Genomic DNA, 23,190 nt, shown 5'->3' on the forward strand with positions numbered 1-23,190 from the left:
TTGACGCTGAGATTAGATCACCCCATACGAAAGCATTGAATTAATGCTTTCCTATGGGGAAAAATCTGACCCTGGAGGTCATCATGCAGAGTGTGAGGACGTCCAGCGTCAGATACCGGACCAAAGGTCTGTTTTACTCCAGGAAGCCCTCAGGTGGCTGCCAGCGACTAGAGGCTGACTTATTGCTGGAATGTAAACAATGCAGTTTCTCTAGAACATTGCAGCTCGATTTGCAAAAGGGACACTGTACCCAGACCACATCAATGAGCTGAAGTGGTCTGGGTGCCTTTTGTGTCGCTTTAACTTTGAAATCTTATTAAAGATTGTGTAGGGTGTGGCTGGAGGCGGGGCATGGAGGCGGACAAGGGTGGGGCTTGCAGCAGAACATGGGTGGGGCCTGTAAGGGGGCCCTTGATTTATTTTGCCCGGGGGCCCTCAGTCCGCCCCTGTATAGGGGTATACATACATAATAAAAACAATTATGAACAAGACAAACTACAGACATGTAAGAGAGGACGCTGTCTCCGAGGGCTTACAATCTTTAAGATCTTTTAAGAAATGTCCCAGGGCAGATAAAGATTCCCACAAAATAAGTAAAGCCTGTATTACACTGGCACATTTTCTGCCACATCATCGCTAATGAGCACTCGTAGTAACACTCGTTAGAGATGATCTGGCTATCTAATACAGTAGCCAATTTTCTGATGAATGAGCAAGCACTCGTTTATTGGGCAATCATAATCTTTAAGCATGCTGAAAAATCATGATTTGCCAGCAGCAGATTGTGCTGTCTAATCATGATCGGCTGCCAGCAAGTAACTAAAAAGCATGGGGATGAGCAATTGCATAATGATCACTCCTCCCCATGTTGTGGAGGAGTTCGCTAGCGAGCAGACGATTGCTGGGAAGGAACGCTTCCTTCCAGACAATCGCCTGCAGAATCGGCTGGTCTAATACAGCCTTAAAGGGCTTGTCCAAGTTATTTTTATTTTATATCAGATCGGCAGAGGTCCCATTCACTTCTATGTAGTTACACCTGCTCACCGCTGCTGTTGCGACAGCAAGCAGGTAAACAAAAAAGGGAAGGCTGCACTGGCCTTCTTCAACCGGCTGATTGGTGGGGGTGCCATGTGTCGGACCGGCGCTGATCTGATATTGATTACCTATCCTGAGGTCCTAATAACTTGGCCAACCAAGTCCTATTAAAGGAGAAAGTTAAAGGGTTATCCCATGATTAATGTAAAAATTAGATCATACATAATCTAGTACATGACAAAGAATTTCTAACAAAGCCAGAACTAGTCCGTACTTCCTATGGATCCAGAGATCTCACCATTCATTGCTCCAATTGTTTTGCTAGCTTTATTTCAAGCTGTCAGCATAGGGGCCATGTCCTTTCTCAGGAGGTGTGTCCTTTATGCTGCATTTGAAGGTTGGAACTGAGCACGTGCTTCCATCTCAGTGAGCTGGACAGAGAAATTAGAAAAAGCACAAACATCAAGTGGAGCAGCTAGATTTCAGAGAATAATTCAGTAGGTATAAAATATTTTTAATCACATGCAATTACAAAAACACTGTTAAGCATTAACCCCTTAATGACCAGGTCAATTTTATTTTTTTTTGCATTTTTTTTTTCCTTTCATTAGTGATACATTTTTAACATTTTTGTTCAAATAGCTAAATAGCTTTTTTGCCAGACAAATAATATTTTTTTAAGGGCATCATTTAATTTATCATATCTTGTTTTGGAAAATGGAAAAAATTCTTTGAAAAAAAAAAGTTCTTCCAGAGTTTTGGGGGTTTTGTTTTTACCATGTTCATTGTGCACCTACTGTGCAAACAAAAATGAAAACGCCCAAAAATTGAGTATATAGAGAGCTCTTCAATACACTTCAACACGGGAGCTTGTATGACCAATGAGACAAATATTCAGATCCACAGCAATATAGGTAGGAAGTTGAATCTCAAGTGTAATATGTGCAAAATAATTTTAAAAAAATGAGACAGAGGGAATGGGGAACAGAAAAAAAAGAAGAGTAGAAAAAGAAAACAAAAAGGAGGGAGAAAAAGGAGATTAATCCAAATTTGCTAGGGCTGGCATTCCTCACTGCCCCCGTAGGAGCTCAAAATCTAAGTTCCCTATTAGTATGTCTTACGCGTGTGGAAATAAAATGGAGTACCCCGAGGAAACCCATGAAACTATGTGGAGAGCATAAGTACTCCATAGAGATGTTGTCCTTGATTGGACTCAAACCTAGGACAGTGCTGCAAGACACCAGTGCTAACCACTTCATGTTTTCCTTCCTTAAAAACATGAAACACTCTGGAAAATATTTTCCTTACATCGCCATATTCTGACAGCTCTATAGAGTTGTTTGAGGGCTTGGTTTCTGAGAGGCGAGCTGCAGTTATTATTGGCACCATTCTGGGGTACATACGACCTTTTTAAAAAGGTTGGTCATTTTTAATTTGTTTTTTATTCCAGCATTCACTGGACATGATAAATAATTTTATATTTTAATATTTTGAACATTGCTGAACACGGCAATACCAATTATGGTTATTTATTTTATTGCTAATTTTTATATGTAAAATTTAGAAATTTTTTAAAGCATTTTAACTTTTTTTATTGTACTTTTTAACATACTATCCTCTAATCATTTATTCTGTTGACCACAATAGGATGCTATTGCTTTCTATGGTATTTTCATTGCCTGTTTAAGCCCTGCTGCAAGGGGCTCCAATTAGAGGCAGCCATCTTTCTCTGAGTAACCTCTCTGATGCCATGGCCACTATTGACCACACCAGCTGATGGGTTAGAGATGACTGGGACTGGAAATATCTCTGATCCTGACTGCCGTGACTGGGTGTCAGTTTTATTACACAGCTAGTACCTACCACATACAGAGCAGGCTCAGCTTGTGAACTGGCTCCATACAACTCCACATGCCCTTGATAGATATATCCCTCACTCAACTTTAAAGGATTAAACAAAGGTATCCAGATGCAGATTAGCTATGGATAAGGACACATATGAATACATTCCAGGTGCGCAGGCAATTTGCTTTTGCATGGTTATTGTTGCCAAAATGCATAGGTAAAAAAGTGGAGAGTATATTAAACGTAACCCCTTAGTGACCACCCATACGTGTTTTTACCGCGGTCACTAAGGGGCCTTAGGCTGGGCAGCCGCTTTTTTACTGTGGCCCAGTCTAAGTGCTGCAAGGTCCCCCGTGCAGCGGGGAGCGCGGACCCAGCTCACTTGAAAGTGCAGGAGTGCCGATCTGGGCTGTTTAAAACATTACATGGCGTGGGCAATGGCGCCCGCCGCATATAAAGTGCTGGCAGAGGGAGCGGACTCCCTCTGCCTCCCAATCGGCACCCTGCAAATGCGATCGCGGGGTGCCGATGTGTTTGAAGGCTACCTGGCATCTGTTGTAGGCCCTGGTCCCGGCTGTAGTAACTTCCAGCAGGCTGTGTGTCTCTGGCGCAGCCTGCTGGTCAATGTTAGAATAGCATTGCCATTAAAAAAGCAATGCACTATTGGGATAATGCATTGGGATAATGCACTGCATTTTAAAAGCAATCAAAATACTGTTTGTTATAGTCCCCTTGTGGGACTATTAATTGGTAAAAAAAAAGAAAAAACAAACATTTATTAAATAAAAAAAATTCCATAAATAATTTTTTTTTTCAATCGAAAATACGCTTTTTAATGAAAACAATTGCAGAAAGAAATTTCCCCCATATGTATGTTATTGCCGCGTCTGTAACGACCCGGACTACATAAATATTACATAAATAATCCCCTACGGTGAACGCCGTAAAAAATTAAATTAAAAAAAAGACAGAATTGCTAATTTATTCTTAGTTGCCACCGAAAAATCGTAATAAGCAGCGATCAAAAAGCGTTATTTACTCGAAAATGATACCAATATAAAATACAAGTCATTCCACAAAAATCAAGCCCTCACACAACTCCATATAAAAAGAAAAAAAGTTATGGGTCTTGGGAAGCGGCAATGCAAAAACATTTTTTCTTTTAAAAAAAGGGGTTTTAGTGCAAAAAAGTAGTAAAACGTAAAAAAAACTATATGTTTTTGGTATCACTGTAATCGTACTGACCCAGATAATAAAGATATTATGTTATTTATACCGAATAATAAACGCCGTAAAATTTATAACTTAAAAACATAGTGGCAGTATTGCTGTTTTTCCCATCTCCCTCCCAGAAATAATTAATAAAAGTTAATCAGAAAGTTATGGGTACCCCAAAATGGAGACATTAAAAACTTCAACTTGTCCCACAAAAAACAAGCCCTCATAAAGCTATATAGATGGTAAAATAAAAAAGTTATAGCTCTTGGAACGCTACGATGAAAAAAGGAAGAAAAACACTTGGTCATAAAGGCCCAAACAGGCTTGGTCACTAAGGGGTTGAAATATATTTTAATTGAAATAAAATATTGTTTTAATATATATGTTTATTTTATTATCTTATATCTGATATATTCCAGTTTACACATGTCCTACTCCTGCATATGTAAAGAATGGATGGTATGATCCCGAAATGGAAGAATATTTTTACAACGATACTGTAACATATGGCTGTCATGAAGGATTTCAGATTGTTGGACAAGATTCAATTACCTGTCTCAATCAGGGAAGATGGAATTATAATACACCAGAGTGCAGAGGTAAACGTGTGCTTTAGGAAGGTCTTCTCAGATCCTGTCCTTTTTTCTAAGTATGCATCTCATACACAGTGTAATTATATAGCCATGTATGTGCTCTAAGATTCATGTATTGTAAAATCAAGCAGAGGTTATTTGATTAGAATCAAACTTATTGACTAGTGTTGAGCCAGTGCAAAGCATTCAAAGCGGAAAACTTTGATTCGCAATGAATCCAAATAGACTATGATCTGATTTTCAGGAAAAATTTGATTCGCCAGGTATCCGAATTTCCACGCACTTCGTGGTAATGAATCAGTTTTTTCTAAAATGGAAGCTGCACTTAAAAGGTGAATGTAAGAAGCAAAATACAAAAAACGTAAGTGTAGATAATCACATATGTCAGTCATGCAAAAATCTAAATATTATCATAGAAAGCAAAAACCAATTAAAACATAACTTTTAATACATAGTATATAAAAAGAGCCCAATTTGGGCTATCAATGTATATCCCACCGTAGCACTGCTATAACGACAATCTATATACTGTATTTTCCTGCGTCTAAGACTACTTTTTAACACATGAAAATCTTCTCAAAAGTTGGGGGTCGTCTTATACGCCGGGTGTCGTCTTATATGGCGGTATACGGCATGCTGAAACTTACTTCCTAGCCGGACTAGAGGCTAGGTGAGCCACCGTGCGCTGCATCCCGGCCAGCCGCTCCTGAAGCAGACTCTTCTCCCTGCTCTCAGTGGTTTTCTCATGCCGGCAGTATCACATTGCGTACTATCACTCAGATCGTCTTGAAGACAGGGAGGGCTGGGCAGGCAGGGAGAGCTGACCCACCCAATCCAAGCAGGCCTTGTATGCAGTTTGCAAAGAAAATACCGGTACATCGCTTACCATGATTGGCTGGTTGTTGTATACTTGGATTGGCGATTCTGAGGGAAGGCAGGGGGAAGCAGGAGCATCTGCACTTCAGCCAATTCTAATGTTGGAACGGCAGGTCTCTAATGAAGTTTGGTGTGCATCTTATCTGTGGTGAAAAAACAGAGTCTATCTGGGGAGCAGATACATGTGGTGGTGAATACAGTACAGCACCAGTATGTGTACCGGTTCATACAGTACAGCACCAGTATCTGTACATACAGTACAGCAAAAGTATCTGTACATACAGTACAGCACCAGTATCTGTACCGGTTCATACAGTACAGCACCAGTACATACAGTACAGTATACAAATGGCTAACAGTCAAGACCCCATCATGGCTCTACCAGCAAGAAGAAAGAAATATGAAGCCAGTTTCAAACTTAAAGTTGTAAACTTTGCCATGGAACATAATAACTGCGCTGCTGTAAGACAATATGGAGTAACAGAAAAGATGGTTCGGGACTGGAAAGCAAATGAAAAAGCATTAAAGAGTATGCCAAGGGGTAAGTGTGCATTAACAAGAGGCACCCCACATTGGCCAGAACTCGAAAAACATGTAGCGGACATGGTGAATGAGCATCGCCAAAACGGTTATGTAGTGACACGAAATAAAATACGTTTGTTTGCACTTCAGTGGGCCAAATCTAACCCAGATCACAGCAACAGATTTAAGGCCACTGTATCCTGGTGTACTAGATTCTTGGAAAGGCATAATATGGTACTGAGGCAAAAGACGAAAATTGCACAATTACCTGCAGATCTTGATGCCAAAGTAAATAGCGTAAATACGACGATTATAGCCCAAACCCTATATTTTAACTGGAAAAGTTGGGGGTCGTCTTATATGCCCAGTTGTCTTATATGCCGGAAAATACGGTATATAAAAAAGATCGTATGTACAGTATGTATGTATGTTCCGCTAAAACTCAAAAACGCAACCATCCATTTCAACGAAACTTGGTATACACATCCCTTGCTACCTGGAAAGAAATCTTGTGGGGGTCTCAGCTCTCTAGGACGTACTGCTCCTGAGATATTCCCCAAAAATGACCTGCATTAGCCAATACAAGCCTGCAATTCTTTCTCTTCATATCCCAACTGCCATACACACAGTCACATGTCCCTTATCTGCCAATAGAAGCTCGCAGGTCCTACTTCAGGTTCCCATAACAACTGATCACAGGTTTTAGCAGTTCGCAGGTCCTGAAAAATTCTGTCATATGACGTATGACGGCACAACTACACTGCTACATGCATGGGGGGCAGGGGCCACTATTAAACAGACGGGCGCTGTGGAGTTCACTGTTAAAGGGGTGGGCACCATGGAGTTCACTGTTAAAGGGGCGGGCACCGTGGAGGTCACTGTTAAAGGGGCGGTCACTGATAAAGTGGAGGCCACTGTGAAAGTCACTGTTAAAAGGGCAGCCACTGTGGAAGTCACTGTTAGGCGGTTACCGTTAAAGGGGCGGCCACTGTGAAAGTCACTGCTAAAGGGGCGGTCACCAATAAAGAGGCAGCCATTATGAAAGTCACTGTTAAAGGGGCGGTCACCGTTGAAGGAGGGTGGCCACTGTGAAAGTCACTGTTAAGAGGGCAGCCACCGTGAAAGTCACTGTTAAAGGGGCGGCCACTATGAAAGTCTCCATTAAAGGGGCGGTCACCGTTAAAGGGGCGGCCACTGTGAAAGTCACTGTTAAAGGGGCGGTCACCGTTAAAGGGGCAGCCACTGTGAAAGTCACTTTTAAAGGGGTGGTCACCGTTAAAAGTGTGGCCATTGTGAAAGTCACTGTTATTTAATATAAAATTGCAATAAATAAATACCCGAACAACGCCGGGTCATCAGCTAGTCAGTAATAAACTTGGCATCAGGGGCAAATAAGGGCTACATAGCGGGAAATCTGACCCTGTCGGTGCTCTAGATAATGGCTCAGCCCAGAGGCACACCCTGATGGTGGATGCCCTTTGTCCTCGTACCTAAGCCCAATATGCCCCTAGAAGCCCTAACAAAATGGTGAAAAAAATTATACCCTAAATACCGACGTGTTTCCCCAAGTAGATTGATAAAGAGGGCAATACAACATAAACAATTGATAAGATAATCATCTGTTAATGGAGACCTTACAGAGCAATACCTGAGCATAAAAAATATATAGCACTGACCTGATGCTAAAAGATACATGTGGGCTCCAAAAATTACCAATGTAGGCTATTTACAGTCAGTGCTGTGGAAAACCAATAACAAGGTGATACAAAATAGCAAGGTCTCACATGCTCCAAGTAAGGATCCCCATTGAGCAGGATAGCAGCTACGGTAACTTAAAACGTCCACATGTGGGTTTAACCCCTTAGGGACGTAGGACGTACCGGTCCGCCCTGTTTCCCGAGTCCTTAAGGACTCAGGACGTACCGGTATGTCCTAAGTTTAAAAAAAGATTGCGGCGGGGGTTAATTGTGACAGGATGCCCGCTGAAATCATTCAGCGGGCATCCTGTCACAACGCCGGGGGGGGTCATGTGACCCCCCCCTGTATCAGCGATCGCCGCAAACCGCAGGTCAATTCAGACCTGTGGTTTGCGGCTTTACCTGTGGTTTGCGGCGGCGACCGGGCGTGCCATTGGGTCCCCATGGGGCTGTGGGGGGGACCCGATGGCATGGAAGGAAGCGCGATGCCTTCCTGAGGCATCGCGCTGCCTTCCGGTGAAGAGCCTGTGAGATCCAGCCCCCTGGATCTCACAGGCCCTGGAAGCTGTATGAGTAATACACATTGTATTACTCATACAGCCAATGCATTCCAATACAGAAGTATTGGAATGCATTGTAAAGGATTAGACCCCCAAAGTGGGACAAAAAATAAAGTGAAAAAAAAAGTTGAAAAAATAAAGTTTTCCCCCCAAAAATTTAGTTTCAAGTAAAAATAAACAAAAACGTCATTTTCCCCAAATAAAGTAAAAAAAAAATTGGTATATAAGTATACATATTAGGTATCTCCGCGTCCGTATCAACCGTCACTATAAACATATCACATGACCTAATCCCTCAGATGAACACCGTAAAAATAAAAAAATAAAAACTGTGCTAAATAAACCATTTTTTTGTCACCTTACATCACAAAAAGTACAACAGCAAGTGATCAAAAAGGCGTTTGCCCACCAAAATAATACCAATCTAACCGTCACCTCATCCCACAAAAAATGAGCCCCTACCTGAGACAATCGCCCAAAAAATTTAACTATGGCTCAGAATATGGAGACACTAAAACATCATTTTTTTGTTTTAAAAAAGCTGTTATTGTGTAAAACTTACATAAATAAAAAAAAAGTATACATATTTGGTATCGCCACGTTCATATCGACCAGCTCTATAAAAATATCACATGACCTAACCCCTCAGATGAACACCGTAAAAAATAAAAAATAAAAACTGTGCTAAATAAACCATTTTTTGTCACCTTACATCACAAAAAGTGTAATAGCAAGCGATCAAAAAGTCATATGCACCCCAAAATAGTGCCAATCAAACCGTCATCTCATCCTGCAAAAAATGAGACCCTACCTAAGATTATCACCTAAAAACTGAAAAAACTATGGCTCTCAGAATATGGAGACACTAAAACATGATATTTTTTTTGTTACAAAAATGATATTATTGTGTAAAACTTACATAAATAAATAAAAAAGTATACATATTAGGTATCGCAGCGTCCGTATCGACCGGCTCTTTATAAATATTACATGACCTAACTCATCAGACGAACACCGTAAAAAAAAAAACTGTGCTAAATAAACAATTTTTTGTCACCTTACATCACAAAAAGTGTAATAGCAAGCGATCAAAAAGTCACACGCACCCCAATATAGTGCCAATAAAACCGTCATCTTATCCCGCAAAAATCATACCCTACCCAAGGTAATCGCCCAAAAACTGAAAAAATATTGGCTCTCAGACAATGGAAACACTAAAACATGATTTTTTTTTCTTAAAAAAGAAATCATTGTGTAAAACTTACACATATTAGGTATCGCCGCATCCGTGACAACAAAAAATAAAAACGGTGCCAAAACAGCTATTTCTTGTTATCTTGCCTCACAAAAAGTGAAATATAGAGCAACCAAAAATCATATGTACCCTAAACTACTGCCAACAATACTGCCACCCTATCCCATAGTTTTTAAAATGGGGCCACTTTTTTGGAGTTTCTACTCTAGGGGTGCATCAGGGGGGCTTCAAATGGGACATGGTGTCAGAAAAACCAGTCCAGCAAAATCTTACTTCCAAAAACCGTATGGCATTCCTTTCCTTCTGCGCCCTGCCGTGTGCCCGTACAGCAGTTTACGACCACATATGGGGTGTTTCTGTAAACTACAGAATCAGGGCCATAAATGCTGAGTTTTGTTTGGCTGTTAACCCTTGCTTTGTAACTGGAAAAAATGGATTAAAATGAAAAATCTGCCAAAAAAGTGAAATTTTGAAATTGTAGCTCTATTTTCCATTAATTCTTGTGGAACACCTAAAGGGTTAACGTCGTTTGTAAAATCAGTTTTGAATACCTTGAAGGGTGTAGTTTCTTAGATGGGGTCACTTTTATGGAGTTTCTACTCTAGGGGTGCATCAGGTGGGCTTCAAATGGGACATGGTGTCAAAAAAACCAGTCCAGCAAAACCTGCCTTCCAAAAACCGTATGGCATTCCTTTCCTTCTGCGCCCTGCCGTGTGCCCGTACAGCGGTTTACAACCACATATGGGGTGTTTCTGTAAACTACAGAATCAGGGCCATAAATATTGAGTTTGGTTTGGCTGTTAACCCTTGCTTTCTAACTGAAAAAAAATTATTAAAATTGAAAATCTGCCAAAAAAGTGAAATTTTTAAATTGTATCTCTATTTTCCATTAATTCTTGTGGAACACCTAAAGGGTTAACAAAGTTTGTAAAATCAGTTTTGAATACCTTGAGGGGTGTAGTTTATAGAATGGGGTCATTTTTGGGTGGTTTCTATTATGCAAGCTTTGCAAAGTGACTTCAGACCTGAACTGGTCCCTAAAAATTGGGTTTTTGAAAATTTCTGAAAAATTTCAAGATTTGCTTCTAAACTTCTAAGCCTTGTAACATCCCCAAAAAAATAAAATATAATTCCCAAAATGATCCAAACATGAAGTAGACGTATGGGGAATGTAAAGTAATAACTATTTTTGGAGGTATTACTATGTATTATAGAAGTAGAGAAATTGAAACTTGAAAACTTGCAATTTTGTACAAATTTTTGGTAAATTTGGTATTTTTTTATAAATAAAAATGAATTTTTTTTACTTCATTTTACCAGTGTCATGAAGTACAATATGTGACAAAAAAAACTATCTCAGAATGGCCTGGATAAGTCAAAGCGTTTTAAAGTTATCAGCACTTAAAGTGACACTGGTCAGATTAGCAAAAAATGGCCAAGTCCGTAAGGTGAAATAGGGCCGAGTCCTTAAGGGGTTAAATACCTGTTTGGTGAGGGGTTAGAACTATTATGTGCCCAGAGGCTTGGGAGTTGCAATCAAGCCAAGTACCGGGATGACTTGGGCGTGTATAATGACTATGCACCAGGCGATCGCCTATGCTTCTTTCCCTTCTGTAGGTGATACTAGGCCGTGGTGAAAGTACCTCTGACAGGTCAGGATCCATCATAAGAATTGTCCAGTATTTATTGAGAATGTCTCTAATTCTTTTGTTGGCTACATCATAGGTTGAGATTATTCTAATGATGTTGGCTTTCGAAGGGCTAGATGTTCTCAGGACTAGCAAACTGTTTCTATCCTGATAAAAAGAAAAAGAAAACAAAACGAGCGGCACTCACCGTTGATAGGCAGGTAACTTTATTCCATGGCAGGAGGGGGGTGCAAGGGTTGCAGATACAGCAGCAAGTAAGCAACAGCCGTTTCGCGCTTGTATGCGCTTCTTCTGGCTTTCTGAAAGCCAGAAGAAGCGCATACAAGCGCGAAACGGCTGTTGCTTACTTGCTGCTGTATCTGCAACCCTTGCACCCCCCTCCTGCCATGGAATAAAGTTACCTGCCTATCAACGGTGAGTGCCGCTCGTTTTGTTTTCTTTTTCTTTTTATCACATATGCTCACTGCAGCTACAAGCTGAGCACCTCCGTGAGGCACCACTCCTCGGCAGTCGCATCCTGACAATTTTAGGTTTGGTGTAGTGCCACTGGTTATCTGCTCTACATTTTACATGTTTCTATCCTGTATCTCTGCATGCTGAAATGCCTCCCTCAAAACATGTGTGGGGTAACACCTCGCTTGGAATCTACGAAGTAACCCCCGAGATTCACAAAAAAAATCCTCCAGGTCAAAACAATTTCTTTACATCCAAAGATATTGGGCCTTTGGGATACCCCTTTTTAATACAGTAGGATGATAACTTTTCCAATGTAATAAATTATTGGTGGCAGTAGATTTTCTAAATATCGTAGTTGTGAATCAATCAGATTGATGACTTTGACGTCCAAAAACGTCAATGTGTCAGGATGGAATTCAAAGGTAAAAGACAATCCTATATCATTGTTATTCAAGGTACTAATAAACGTCTTAAACTCAGATACATTGCCATTCCAGACCAAGAACACGTCATCAATGTAACAAGTCCAAAATACAATCTTGTCACCCCACCATGTATGGTCATCAGTCCTCCCATATTATGGGTAAGTACAAACTCAGGCATTATGTGACATAAAATGTGTCCCACGTGTCTTGAGGAAGTAAGCCGCACAAGAGATGCCCTTGGTGTAAGGGATTAAGCTATACAGTGACTCGACATCGATACTCGCCAGAGAACATGATGGATCAACTGTTAAAGTCTCAATCTTGCGCAGATAGTCCATTGTGTCCCGCGTGAAAGAGGGGAGTGCAGATACAAAATCTTATCTATATAAACATCACAGTTCTGTGTCACCGAGTTCACCCCAGACACAATAGGGCATCCCTTAAGGGGGGAAAGCCCCTTATGGATCTTAGGGAGCCCATAAAACATTGCTATCTGGGGTGAACTCGGCAAGATAAACTGGTACTCCACTTTACTTAGAACCCTTCTTCTAAAATACACTTCAAATTCGAAACAAATATTTCTGTCGAATCTTGTGATAAAATACGATAACAACTTGTCACGGAACCATGAACCAGACGTACAACAAGTAATAAGTGAAAATAAGAAGGCTTTATTAAAAATAAAGCTGTAAAGCAAAAGTCTAAACGGATGGCGAAACCGAAGCAGAGTCTTTGCGAAGCCAGAGGTCAGGAACCAGAAGGGTAGTCAGACGAAGCCAGGATCAGGAACCAGCAGGGTAGTCAGACGAAGCCAGGATCAGGAACCAGCAGGGTAGTCGGACGAAACCAGGATCAGGAACCAGCAGGGTAGTCGGACGAAACCAGGATCAGGAACCAGAAGCAGCAGCAGTCTAGAAGCATGTGAACACAGGAGGACCAAGCAAGGAACTGAAGCCACAGACCTCCTATATATATGAGCTAGGCATCCAGCTCCTCCCAGTGGGAAGGAGGAGCCGCAGGGTGGGAGGCTACAAGAAACCCAGAAACCAAGATGGCCGCCAGCACATGTCAAACGAAGGAGAACAGCAAGAAGGTAAGACCATGACAGTACCTCCCCCTCAAGGGCCCCTCCTCCGCGGAGTAAAGAACGGTTTCTGAGGGAAGCGTGCGTGGAAGGCTCGGAGCAAGGCAGGAGCATGGACATCTGCGGAGGGAACCCAGGAACGCTCCTCTGGACCATAACCACGCCAATGGACCAAAAACTGCACCCGACCGCGGACCAGGCGTGAGTCCAGGATATTGCTCACCTCATACTCCTCACGATTACCCACTTGGACCGGACGAGGCCGAGGAACCGAGGAAGTGAAACGATTACACACCAGTGGCTTCAACAGGGAGACATGAAACACGTTGGAGATCCGCATGCCAGGAGGAAGCGCAAGGGCATAGGCTACCGGGTTTACCCTGCGAAGCACTCGGAAGGGACCAACAAAGCGAGGCGCCAGCTTGGGAGTGGGCACTCGAAGGTTGAGGTTGCGGGTGGACAACCATACACGGTCTCCGACCTGGTAGGAAGGAGCAAGCGCTCGTCTGCGATCAGCCTGGAGTCTCTGGCGCTGCGCAGAGACCTCAAGGGACTTCTGGATCAGTACCCAAGAAGCACGTAGGACGGAAAGGTGATCCTCCACAGCCGGAATATCCTGGGGAGAGAATACCTCCGGTAACACGGCAGGTTGGAACCCATAATTGGCCATGAAGGGAGACGTCCCAGAGGAAGAGTTCACCGCCGTGTTCCTGGCAAACTCAGCCCAAGGCAGGAGGTCAACCCAATTGTCTTGGTGATCGGAGACATAGCAACGAAGGAATTGCTCCAAGGCCTGATTGGATCGTTCTGCGGCCCCATTGGACTGAGGGTGGTAGGCCGAGGAGAAGGAGAGATGAATCCCCAACTGGGAGCAAAAGGCGCGCCAGAACCTGGACACAAACTGACTCCCCTGATCCGACACAATCTCCTTGGGCAAACCGTGCAACCGGAAGACCTCCCTGGCAAAAATCGTGGCCAACTCTTGTGCAGAGGGTAACTTCTTGAGAGGAACACAGTGGCACATTTTGGAAAACCGATCCACAATCATGAGAATGACCGTATGGCCTCGGGATGCAGGGAGGTCCACAATGAAATCCATCCCCAGGTGTGACCATGGGCGCTCCCCGGTGGCTATGGGTTGCAGAAGGCCCAACGGAAGGTGCCGAGGGGACTTACTCTGGGCACAAACGGAGCATGCCGCTACATATGCGGCGATGTCGGAACGTAGGGAAGGCCACCAGAACAGACGTGAAACAGCCCAGGACAGCTGATTCTTTCCAGGATGCCCCGCGGTCTTGGAGTTATGGTAGGTTCGCAACAACCGAGTGCGCAACTCCTCAGGCACAAAACATCTGCCGTTGGGTCTCCCAGAGGGAGCACCAGATTGAGCCGCCAAAATCTGCTCACCCAGGGGAGAGGTCAGGCTGGTGCGAATGGCGGCCAAGATCTGATTCGGAGGTATGACCGAAGTCGGAATCGACTCCTCCCTGGACAGCTCGGAGTACTGCCGTGATAAGGCATCCGCCCTGATGTTCTTGGAACCGGGTAGGTAGGAGACCACGTAATTAAAACGTGACAAGAACAGAGCCCATCTGGCCTGACGTGGTGTCAATCTCTTGGCCTCAGAAAGGTAGGTCAGATTCTTGTGGTCCGTCAGGATGAGGACCGGAACCACCGAACCCTCGAGCAAGTGCCTCCATTCTTTAAGGGCCTGCACGATGGCCAATAACTCCCTGTCACCAATCTGATAGTTGCACTCCGCGGAAGACAGTTTCCGGGAGTAAAACCCACAAGGAAGCAGAGGACCCTCTGGTGTTCTACGCTGAGACAGAAGGGCGCCTACTCCCGTCTCAGACGCGTCCACCTCGAGGACAAAGGGCAACCCAGGGTTGGGATGCGACAGAATCGGAGCCAACACAAAGGCGGACTTTAGAGCCTCAAAAGCTCGGATGGCCTCGAGCGGCCAGACCTGGGAATTACTGCCCTTCCTGGTCAGATCCGTGAGAGGCTTGGCTAGCATGGAAAAGTCCCTGATGAACTTCCGATAATAATTGGCGAAGCCCAAAAAGCGCTGCAGGGAACGAAGACCACTGGGCTGGGGCCACTGTAAGACAGCCGAAACCTTCTCAGGATCCATGGAGAACCCCTCAGCGGAAATGATGTAACCTAAGAAGGTTACCTGGGATCGGTGAAATTCGCATTTCTCAAGCTTACCGAACAGCTTGTTCTCTCGTAACCGTTGCAACACTCGTCTGACATCCAGAATGTGGGCCTCCATGGATTCAGAATATACCAAGATGTCATCCAAATAGACCACCACACACTGCTGCAACAGGTCACGGAAAACATCGTTGATGAATTCCTGAAAGACTGCGGGCGCATTGCACAACCCAAAGGGCATAACCAAGGATTCATAATGACCGGTCCTGGTGTTAAACGCGGTCTTCCACTCATCGCCCGCCTTGATCCTTACCAGGTTATATGCCGCCCTCAGGTCGAGTTTGGTAAAGACCGTGGCCCCTTTAAGGCGATCGAACAGCTCGGAAATCAAGGGTATCGGGTAAGCGTTCTTGATCGTGATGCGATTGAGACCCCTGTAATCGATGCAAGGCCTCAACTCACCGCCCTTCTTTTTCACAAAGAAAAATCCAGCCCCTGCCGGGGACGAGGATTTGCGAATGTGTCCGCGTGAAAGCGCCTCCCTCACGTACTCCTCCATAACCTCATTCTCCGCTACCGACAGTGGATAGACTTTGCCACGAGGAGGAACGGCACCAGATTGTAACTCTATGGCACAATCGTATGGGCGGTGCGGAGGTAGGGCAACCGCGCGCACCTTATCGAATACATCCCGGTACTCCTCGTATTCAGGAGGCAACAGAGAGTCTGAGGAAGTACACAGCAACTTGACAGACCCATGGATGCAACTAGCCCCACACTGCGGTGACCACGAGAGGATCTCGGCCGATCTCCAATCGAAAGTCGGATTATGCTTCCGGAGCCAGGGGTACCCCAAGACCACCGAGTAGTGTGGAGACGAAATAACCTGGAGGCAGACCGACTCTCTGTGAACGGCACCAATGGCTATCCCCACTGGAAGGGTCTCATGAGTCACGTGTGGCGGCAGAAGGGGTCTGCCGTCTATCGCCTCAAGAGCCAGTGGGGAACCTCGAGCCTGCAGAGGAATGGAATTGGCGGCAGCGAACACATTATCAATGAACAAACCACCAGCACCAGAGTCCACCAACGCCTGGGTCGTCACCGAGCCCCCGACCCAGGAGAGGACAACAGTGATCAGTGGTTTGTCAACACGGGAAACCGGGGACGAGGAGACTCCACCCAAGATCTGCCCCCGACAGGATCTCAGGTGCGAGCGTTTCCCGGACGGTTCGGACATGCCAACCGAAAATGCCCACCGAGACCACAGTACATGCATCGGCCCTCGCGTCTCCGGAGTGCCCTCTCCCCCTCGGACAGGCGAGCAAACCCCAGCTGCATGGGTTCACCCCCAGACAAGTCATCCCCAGGAGGCGTGGGAGGAGAGGGAGGCACGGGTGGGACAGCAAACGTAGGCGCCAATCTGTTAGAAAACCTCCGCAGGCTCTCCTTAAAGGAAGGTCTCTCCCTGAGTCTGGTGTCAATCAAAATCAGGAAAGAAATAAGAGACTCGAGCTCCACTGGTAGGTCCTTAGCTGCAACCTCATCCTTCAAGGCATCCGAGAGACCATGAGAGAAAGCAGCGACCAGAGCCTCATTATTCCAGCTCACCTCTGCTGCCAGGGTACGAAACTCAATGGCGTATTCAGCTACGGATCGTGAACCCTGTCTGATGGACATAAGGAGCTTCGCAGCAGAGGCAGCACGAGCCGGCACATCGAATACCTTCCGAAGAGAAGCAACAAAACCGGAAAACTCGGCAACCACCGGATTGTTGTTCTCCCATAAAGGGCTGGCCCAGGCCAAGGCCTTGTCCGAGAGCAGCGAGATCAAGAAGCCCACCTTTGATCTCTCAGTGGGAAAGGCATGTGGCAGCAACTCGAAATAAATGCCCACCTGGTTAAGGAAACCTCGGCACTGAGTTGGCTCTCCCCCAAAGCGCTGTGGAAGAGGGGCAGAACCGGTCATACCCCGAAACACCGCAGGTGCAACAACAGGTGTCGGGGTAGACTCTGGCGCAACAACCGGAGCGGCAGTAGGAGCGGGCCCAGGAGCGACAACCGACCCATCGGCAACGGGAGCGAAATGAGCCGTGCGTTCAAGCAGGGTTTGCAACGCCACAGCGAACCGACCCAACAGGTGATCCTGCTGATCAAGTCTGGCAACCAGCGTGGGTAGCGAGGATGGCCCTGTACCGTCAGAATTCATGGCTTGGTCCTAATGTCACGGAACCATGAACCAGACGTACAACAAGGAATAAGTGAAAATAAGAAGGCTTTATTGAAAATAAAGCTGTAAAGCAAAAGTCCAAACGGATGGCGAAACCGAAGCAGAGTCTTTGCGAAGCCAGAGGTCAGGAACCAGAAGGGTAGTCAGACGAAGCCAGGATCAGGAACCAGCAGGGTAGTCAGACGAAGCCAGGATCAGGAACCAGCAGGGTAGTCGGATGAAACCAGGATCAGGAACCAGCAGGGTAGTCGGACGAAACCAGGATCAGGAACCAGAAGCAGCAGCAGTCTAGAAGCATGTGAACACAGGAGGACCAAGCAAGGAACTGAAGCCACAGACCTCCTATATATATGAGCTAGGCATCCAGCTCCTCCCAGTGGGAAGGAGGAGCCGCAGGGTGGGAGGCTACAAGAAACCCAGAAACCAAGATGGCCGCCAGCACATGTCAAACGAAGGAGAACAGCAAGAAGGTAAGACCATGACACAACTGCGGTCCGACAGCAAATCATTACACATCTGCCCTTTGGTTTGATAACTATAGAAGTATCCTTCTCCAAACCCATCAATGCGTCCATTTCGAGTCTAGAAAGATTATGGTATTTGATTTCTGGTTGTTCAACGTCTCTATTTCTGAAATAACCATTTGGAGAAAAATATCAACGTGGTAAGAGTTAGTCAAGGGGGCAACTTGTTACTCCTTGGACCTCACCTGGTCCCCTTGAGGTCTCATCCCACAGGTCCATAAGGAGTCTGAGGTCTGGGTAGTCACTGGCTGAGATACCTAATTGGTCACAAATCTGTCTATTAGAATTCTTCATAAACTTGTGCGATTTAAGCTTCCTGGAGAATAGGTGAAGCTCCTTGACTGACAAAAATGTCTTAAAGCCAGTGGTAGGAACAAAAGAGAGAGCTTTCTGTGATAAACCGATCTCTATATCACTTAGATAACGGGTAGAGAGATTGATCGCCTGCAAGTTATCATTAGATTCTAATCCTCCCCTACCTTGGAACGATCCCTGAGATCGTGGGTGAGGGGTCCCCTGGTTAAAAAAGGAGTCTGGTTGATTGGGGCATTGGTTGAAAGAAACAGAGGCAGAGGAACATGAAAAGGAGGAATCTCCCCCACTTTCCATTTGGTTCTCCCATCTTTGCCACATGTGGACATTTTCATGTAGCTGCTATCCTATTCAACGGAGATTCTTACATCCTGAGGAAGTTGGTGCAAGTGAGTGCTCCACATGGACCTTGCTATATTGTATCACCTTGTTATTGGTTTTGCATGGAACTGACTGTAAATAGCCTACATTGGTAATTTTTGGAGCCCACATGTATCTTTTTGCATCAGGTCATTGCTCCATATTTTATATGCTCACGTATTGCTCTGTACGGTCTCCATTAACAAATGATTATCTTTTTAATTGTTTATGTTGTATTGCCCTCTTTGTTCCCTGATAAAACTTTTATCAATCTACTTGGGAAAACGCATCGGGATTTAGGGTATTTTTTTTTTCACAATTTCGTTAGGGCTTCTATGGGCATATAAGGCTTAGGTACGAGGACAAATGGCATCCACCATCAGTGTGTGCCTCTGGGCTGAGCCATTATCTAGGGTAAGATTTCCCGCTATGTAGCCCTTATTTGCCCCTGATGCCAAGTTTATCACTGATTATCGGTATAGCAGTGCTACGTTGGGATATACATTGATAGCCAAAATTGGGCTCTTTTTATATAATATGTATTAAAAGTTATGTTTTATTTGGTTTTTGCTTTCTGTGATAATGGAAGTAAGAAGCCCGGGAACGCAAGATCACCCATAATGCCGCGCAGCCAGCCAAACCACAGATGTCACAGCCCTATAAAACTTTCATCTCACACGGTCTTCACCATTGTCCTGTGTGCTCAGCATAGAGAGAGACGTAGCAAGAGCTCATGCACTAGGGACAGTGTTGCTGAAAACAATTAGTAGAAGAAAATTGGAGAGGGAGAGTGCAGGGAGACTTATTCTGTGTCAGTTTTATTTATTTATTCCTACATTTATTTATTCCTACATCAGCTGTAAACTATTATATGTAATTTAATACTAATTAGATGGAAGCCTTTATTATTCCAGTGCCAGTATGCCAACCAATACCATCCAGTCTGCACTCCTTAGGGGGGCCAGGTCTTAATGATGACCATTAGAGATGAGCGAATTTTTTAAAAATTCGATCCGGCCGGTTCACCGAATTTTTTTAACAAAATTCGGTTCAATTCGAATTTATTCGCGGCAAATTGCGTTAAAAAACGTCTATTTCCTGGCTGCAGAGAGCCTTTATAGTGGTGCAGAACACTGTGCCTTTCAATGTTAGCGCCAAGAAGAAGCGCACTACTTTTACACCGTCGTCAGCTGATTCCACATAGATGTCTACAGAACCTGTTCTATTAAACGCTTATACAAGTAGAGCCCCCCGACGGAGATATCCCTCCAGGCCATAATGTTATCATATCACCCTGTTTCTAATTTAACTGACAGTAAATGGCACTGTCCCATCAGTGCATAGTTAATGTTATGTACTGTAACTTGTTAAGTATGTTTCTCTCTGCTCTCTATCACACCAAACTTTTTCCAATTTTGTCAACATGACACCAAACTTTTTCCAATTTTGACAACCATGGAAGACCAACTGTATGACCAGCTTTTGAGATTCTACACTGTAACACAACAAAAGTACCCCCAGTGGATTTACAATCTACCTCCAGAGAAACTTGTAAATTCCAAGTCCCAGTTCAGACAAAAAGCTAAGCCATATCGAGCAGACAGAGTAATTCTTTAGCATGGGGAAAAGGAGGTTCTCACTAAAAGCCGACTTCCAAATATCCTGAAGACCTGTCATGACAACCCAATTTCTGGTGGCCATTTTGGCAGAGATAAAATGTTATCCAAAATCTCAGACCGTTATTACTGGAAGGGAATGAAGAACAATGTTCACCAACATGTCAAAGCCTGTCAAAAATGTTTTGTCATAAATCTCAAAATCAGCAAGGAAGCTCCACCACTCAACAGTATACCAGTGCCTGGAAAAGTATGGAGCTTAGTCGGGATTGATAGGATCAGTCTTCATCGGGAAACATCAAATGGCAAGAAATATATAGTTGCTGCCACTGATCATTTCTCTATGTGGACTGAAGCAACAGCTGTTTTAGATAAGAGTGCCAAGTCAGTAGCAATTTTTTTGTACTCCGTTATTTGCCACCTTGGCTGTATGGACACTATGATTAGCAACCAGGGATGAGAATTTGTGAACTCGATCATCTACAACCTGATATAACATTTTCAAACAAATCACTGCATTTCATCTGCCTACCACCCACAAACAAATGGCCAGCGGGAATGTGACAATTGAACACTCAAAGAATCTCTTACTAAGCTTGTCAATGACCAAGAAAACAACTTTGATCAGTTCATCCCTGGTGTTCTGTTTGCCTATCACACATTTGTGCATGCCTCAACCAAGTGCACTCCATTTGAAGTTATATGTGGACAGAAGGCCAAGCTTCCTTTAGACCTCAATCCATCAGAAAATAACACTGTGGACCCCATGCCCATTTCAAATGATGCCAACCTTGATGTGTTAAATACACTGGCAACCATTCTTAAAAAGCTCAGCTCAACTGTCAGTACCAACATCCACTCTGCCGAGGAACACCAGAAGTGTGCCTTTGATCGCCGTCACAACGGCAACAAAGAAATCACTGCTGGTACCATTGTTTATATTAAGAATTAGCACCGTATTCATCGCATGGGTTCAAAGATGGAACCACGATGGATTGGACCCTACTTAAGTTGTGGAATCCTTGACCAAGGGACAAATAAAACTTAAGAACAATAAGACTGGTAAGATACTGAGCAACACCTACCATGCCAGAAACCTAAAGATTTACCAGGATGAAGAGACTTCTCCACCACCCAGTCCCATGATAATTGTCCCAGTGACTCTGCCACACAGAAACACAAGCAAACTAGGACTTTCAACCCACTACCAAGTTTAGGAAGGAAGTATCTTAGCACCACTCTTGGCTTTACATTTGGTAGGGTTATATACTATGGATGCACAAGGGACTTTGGACAACCATGGTGTACATATAAAACCAAAGGTGATAGGAACTGATACTTCCAGACAATCAGCTACATCCTGATAGGAACAGAGGACAACCACTCCCTTCTCAGAGATAAAGTCATCCACCACATGAAAACTGACTTGAAAAATAAACTACAGGACTACTTGATCCAAAATGGGAATGAATAGGTGAACATCTCTGAATGTCTCATGATGGAGTCTGGGCCACAGCAAATCTTTTGAATTGCGACATCATCTACACAAACGTTGGTGACTCTATGGATTGGTTGACATATCCTGCAAGCTTCAATTTGCAGTCAACAACAGAACATGCACTGTATCTTGAAAATAAGCATGATAATTTTAATGTTGTTATCAGTGTTTACCTTTAAACCTTTATATTATAGCAAGGACTTGCTAGTCTAAAGGTCCCAATACATTGGGCGATTTGTTGTCCCGGATAGGTGTCCCTTGTGTTGAGCAATAAGTGACTTATCGCTAACAAGAAATCGTTGGAAAAAAAAATTATTACAAACTCACCGCCCAGCATGTCCAGGCCCTCCATCCCTCCTCCATGTCTCTGCCAGATGCCATTTCTTGTTTCTCTGACTGCAGCTTTTGAAGTTCGTGCTGTCTCCTATCCCCGCGGGGCTTTCAGTTCACCTGATCAGTGTATGACACATCATGCGCTGATCAAGTGACCCATAAACATTTGGCCGATAAGCCCAATGTAAAGCCACCCTTATAAGTTGAAGTTACAAGACGTTATGACTTTTATTATATTATGAACAGCCAAGTTTTTCTGGTTGAAGTAATAAAAGTCTATGTGTTTACAGTTTTAAGATTTAAGTTGGTTAGCTTTCTCACTTAACTTACCAGACAAAAATGAATCCCCAATGAAATATTGAAAAATTAAGCCTAAGTTAGCCTAGGACACTTTAACGCCAGGTATAGTCTGGACTGTTGGTATACTGTAGACTGTTAGGCTGGGTTCACACCTGAGCGTATTCGATAATCGCTGTTTACAGGCGTTTTTATCAGGCATTTTTGAGGCGTATTTTGGGGCGTTTTTGTATTTTGGAGACGCGCGTCGTACGCGCGTTTTTGCTATTGACCACAGAGGAGTACAATAAGAAACAGAGGTGTTACGAGCGACAATACGCCCCAAAGAAGCTACTGTACTTCTTGGGGCGTAGGGCGTTTCACATCGCGTTCGTACACAGTTTGATCTGCTGTCGGGAAACAAGGATTCGTATTTCGTTCATTCGTCGGCAGTAAATTTACACCACCCAATCATCGCTAACAAGCGTTACTCTTAACGTTCATTAGTGATGATCTGTTCAAATCTCAGCCCATGTAAAAGACCCTTGAGTTTATTGCTACTGAAAAGGGAAGATGCTATCTGCTAGTATGATAGTAGATGAGTGCAATTAAGATAACAGTGTGACAGCTCTCTTGTTATCTTGGTAGGCCTAGATAAAGATTCCCACAG

The 23,190-nt window shown here is 44.1% G+C and overlaps 2 protein-coding genes across 2 annotated transcripts in view; both read left to right on the forward strand.

Moving 5' to 3' along the window:
• Window positions 1-23,190, forward strand: part of LOC120995068 (C4b-binding protein alpha chain-like) — a 694,048-nt gene that overhangs the window by 571,284 nt on the left and 99,574 nt on the right. The gene's annotated exons all lie outside the window — the stretch shown is intronic.
• Window positions 1-23,190, forward strand: part of LOC120995069 (C4b-binding protein alpha chain-like) — a 362,014-nt gene that overhangs the window by 239,250 nt on the left and 99,574 nt on the right. Inside the window, exon 11 of the mRNA XM_040424050.1 lies at window positions 4,518-4,697. Within this exon, the coding sequence (XP_040279984.1) occupies window positions 4,518-4,697 (180 nt within the window). The remainder of the gene's footprint in view (window positions 1-4,517; window positions 4,698-23,190) is intronic.

Source organism: Bufo bufo, chromosome 3, assembly GCF_905171765.1.
Source record: "Bufo bufo chromosome 3, aBufBuf1.1, whole genome shotgun sequence".
NCBI classification, from domain to species: Eukaryota; Metazoa; Chordata; class Amphibia; order Anura; family Bufonidae; genus Bufo; species Bufo bufo.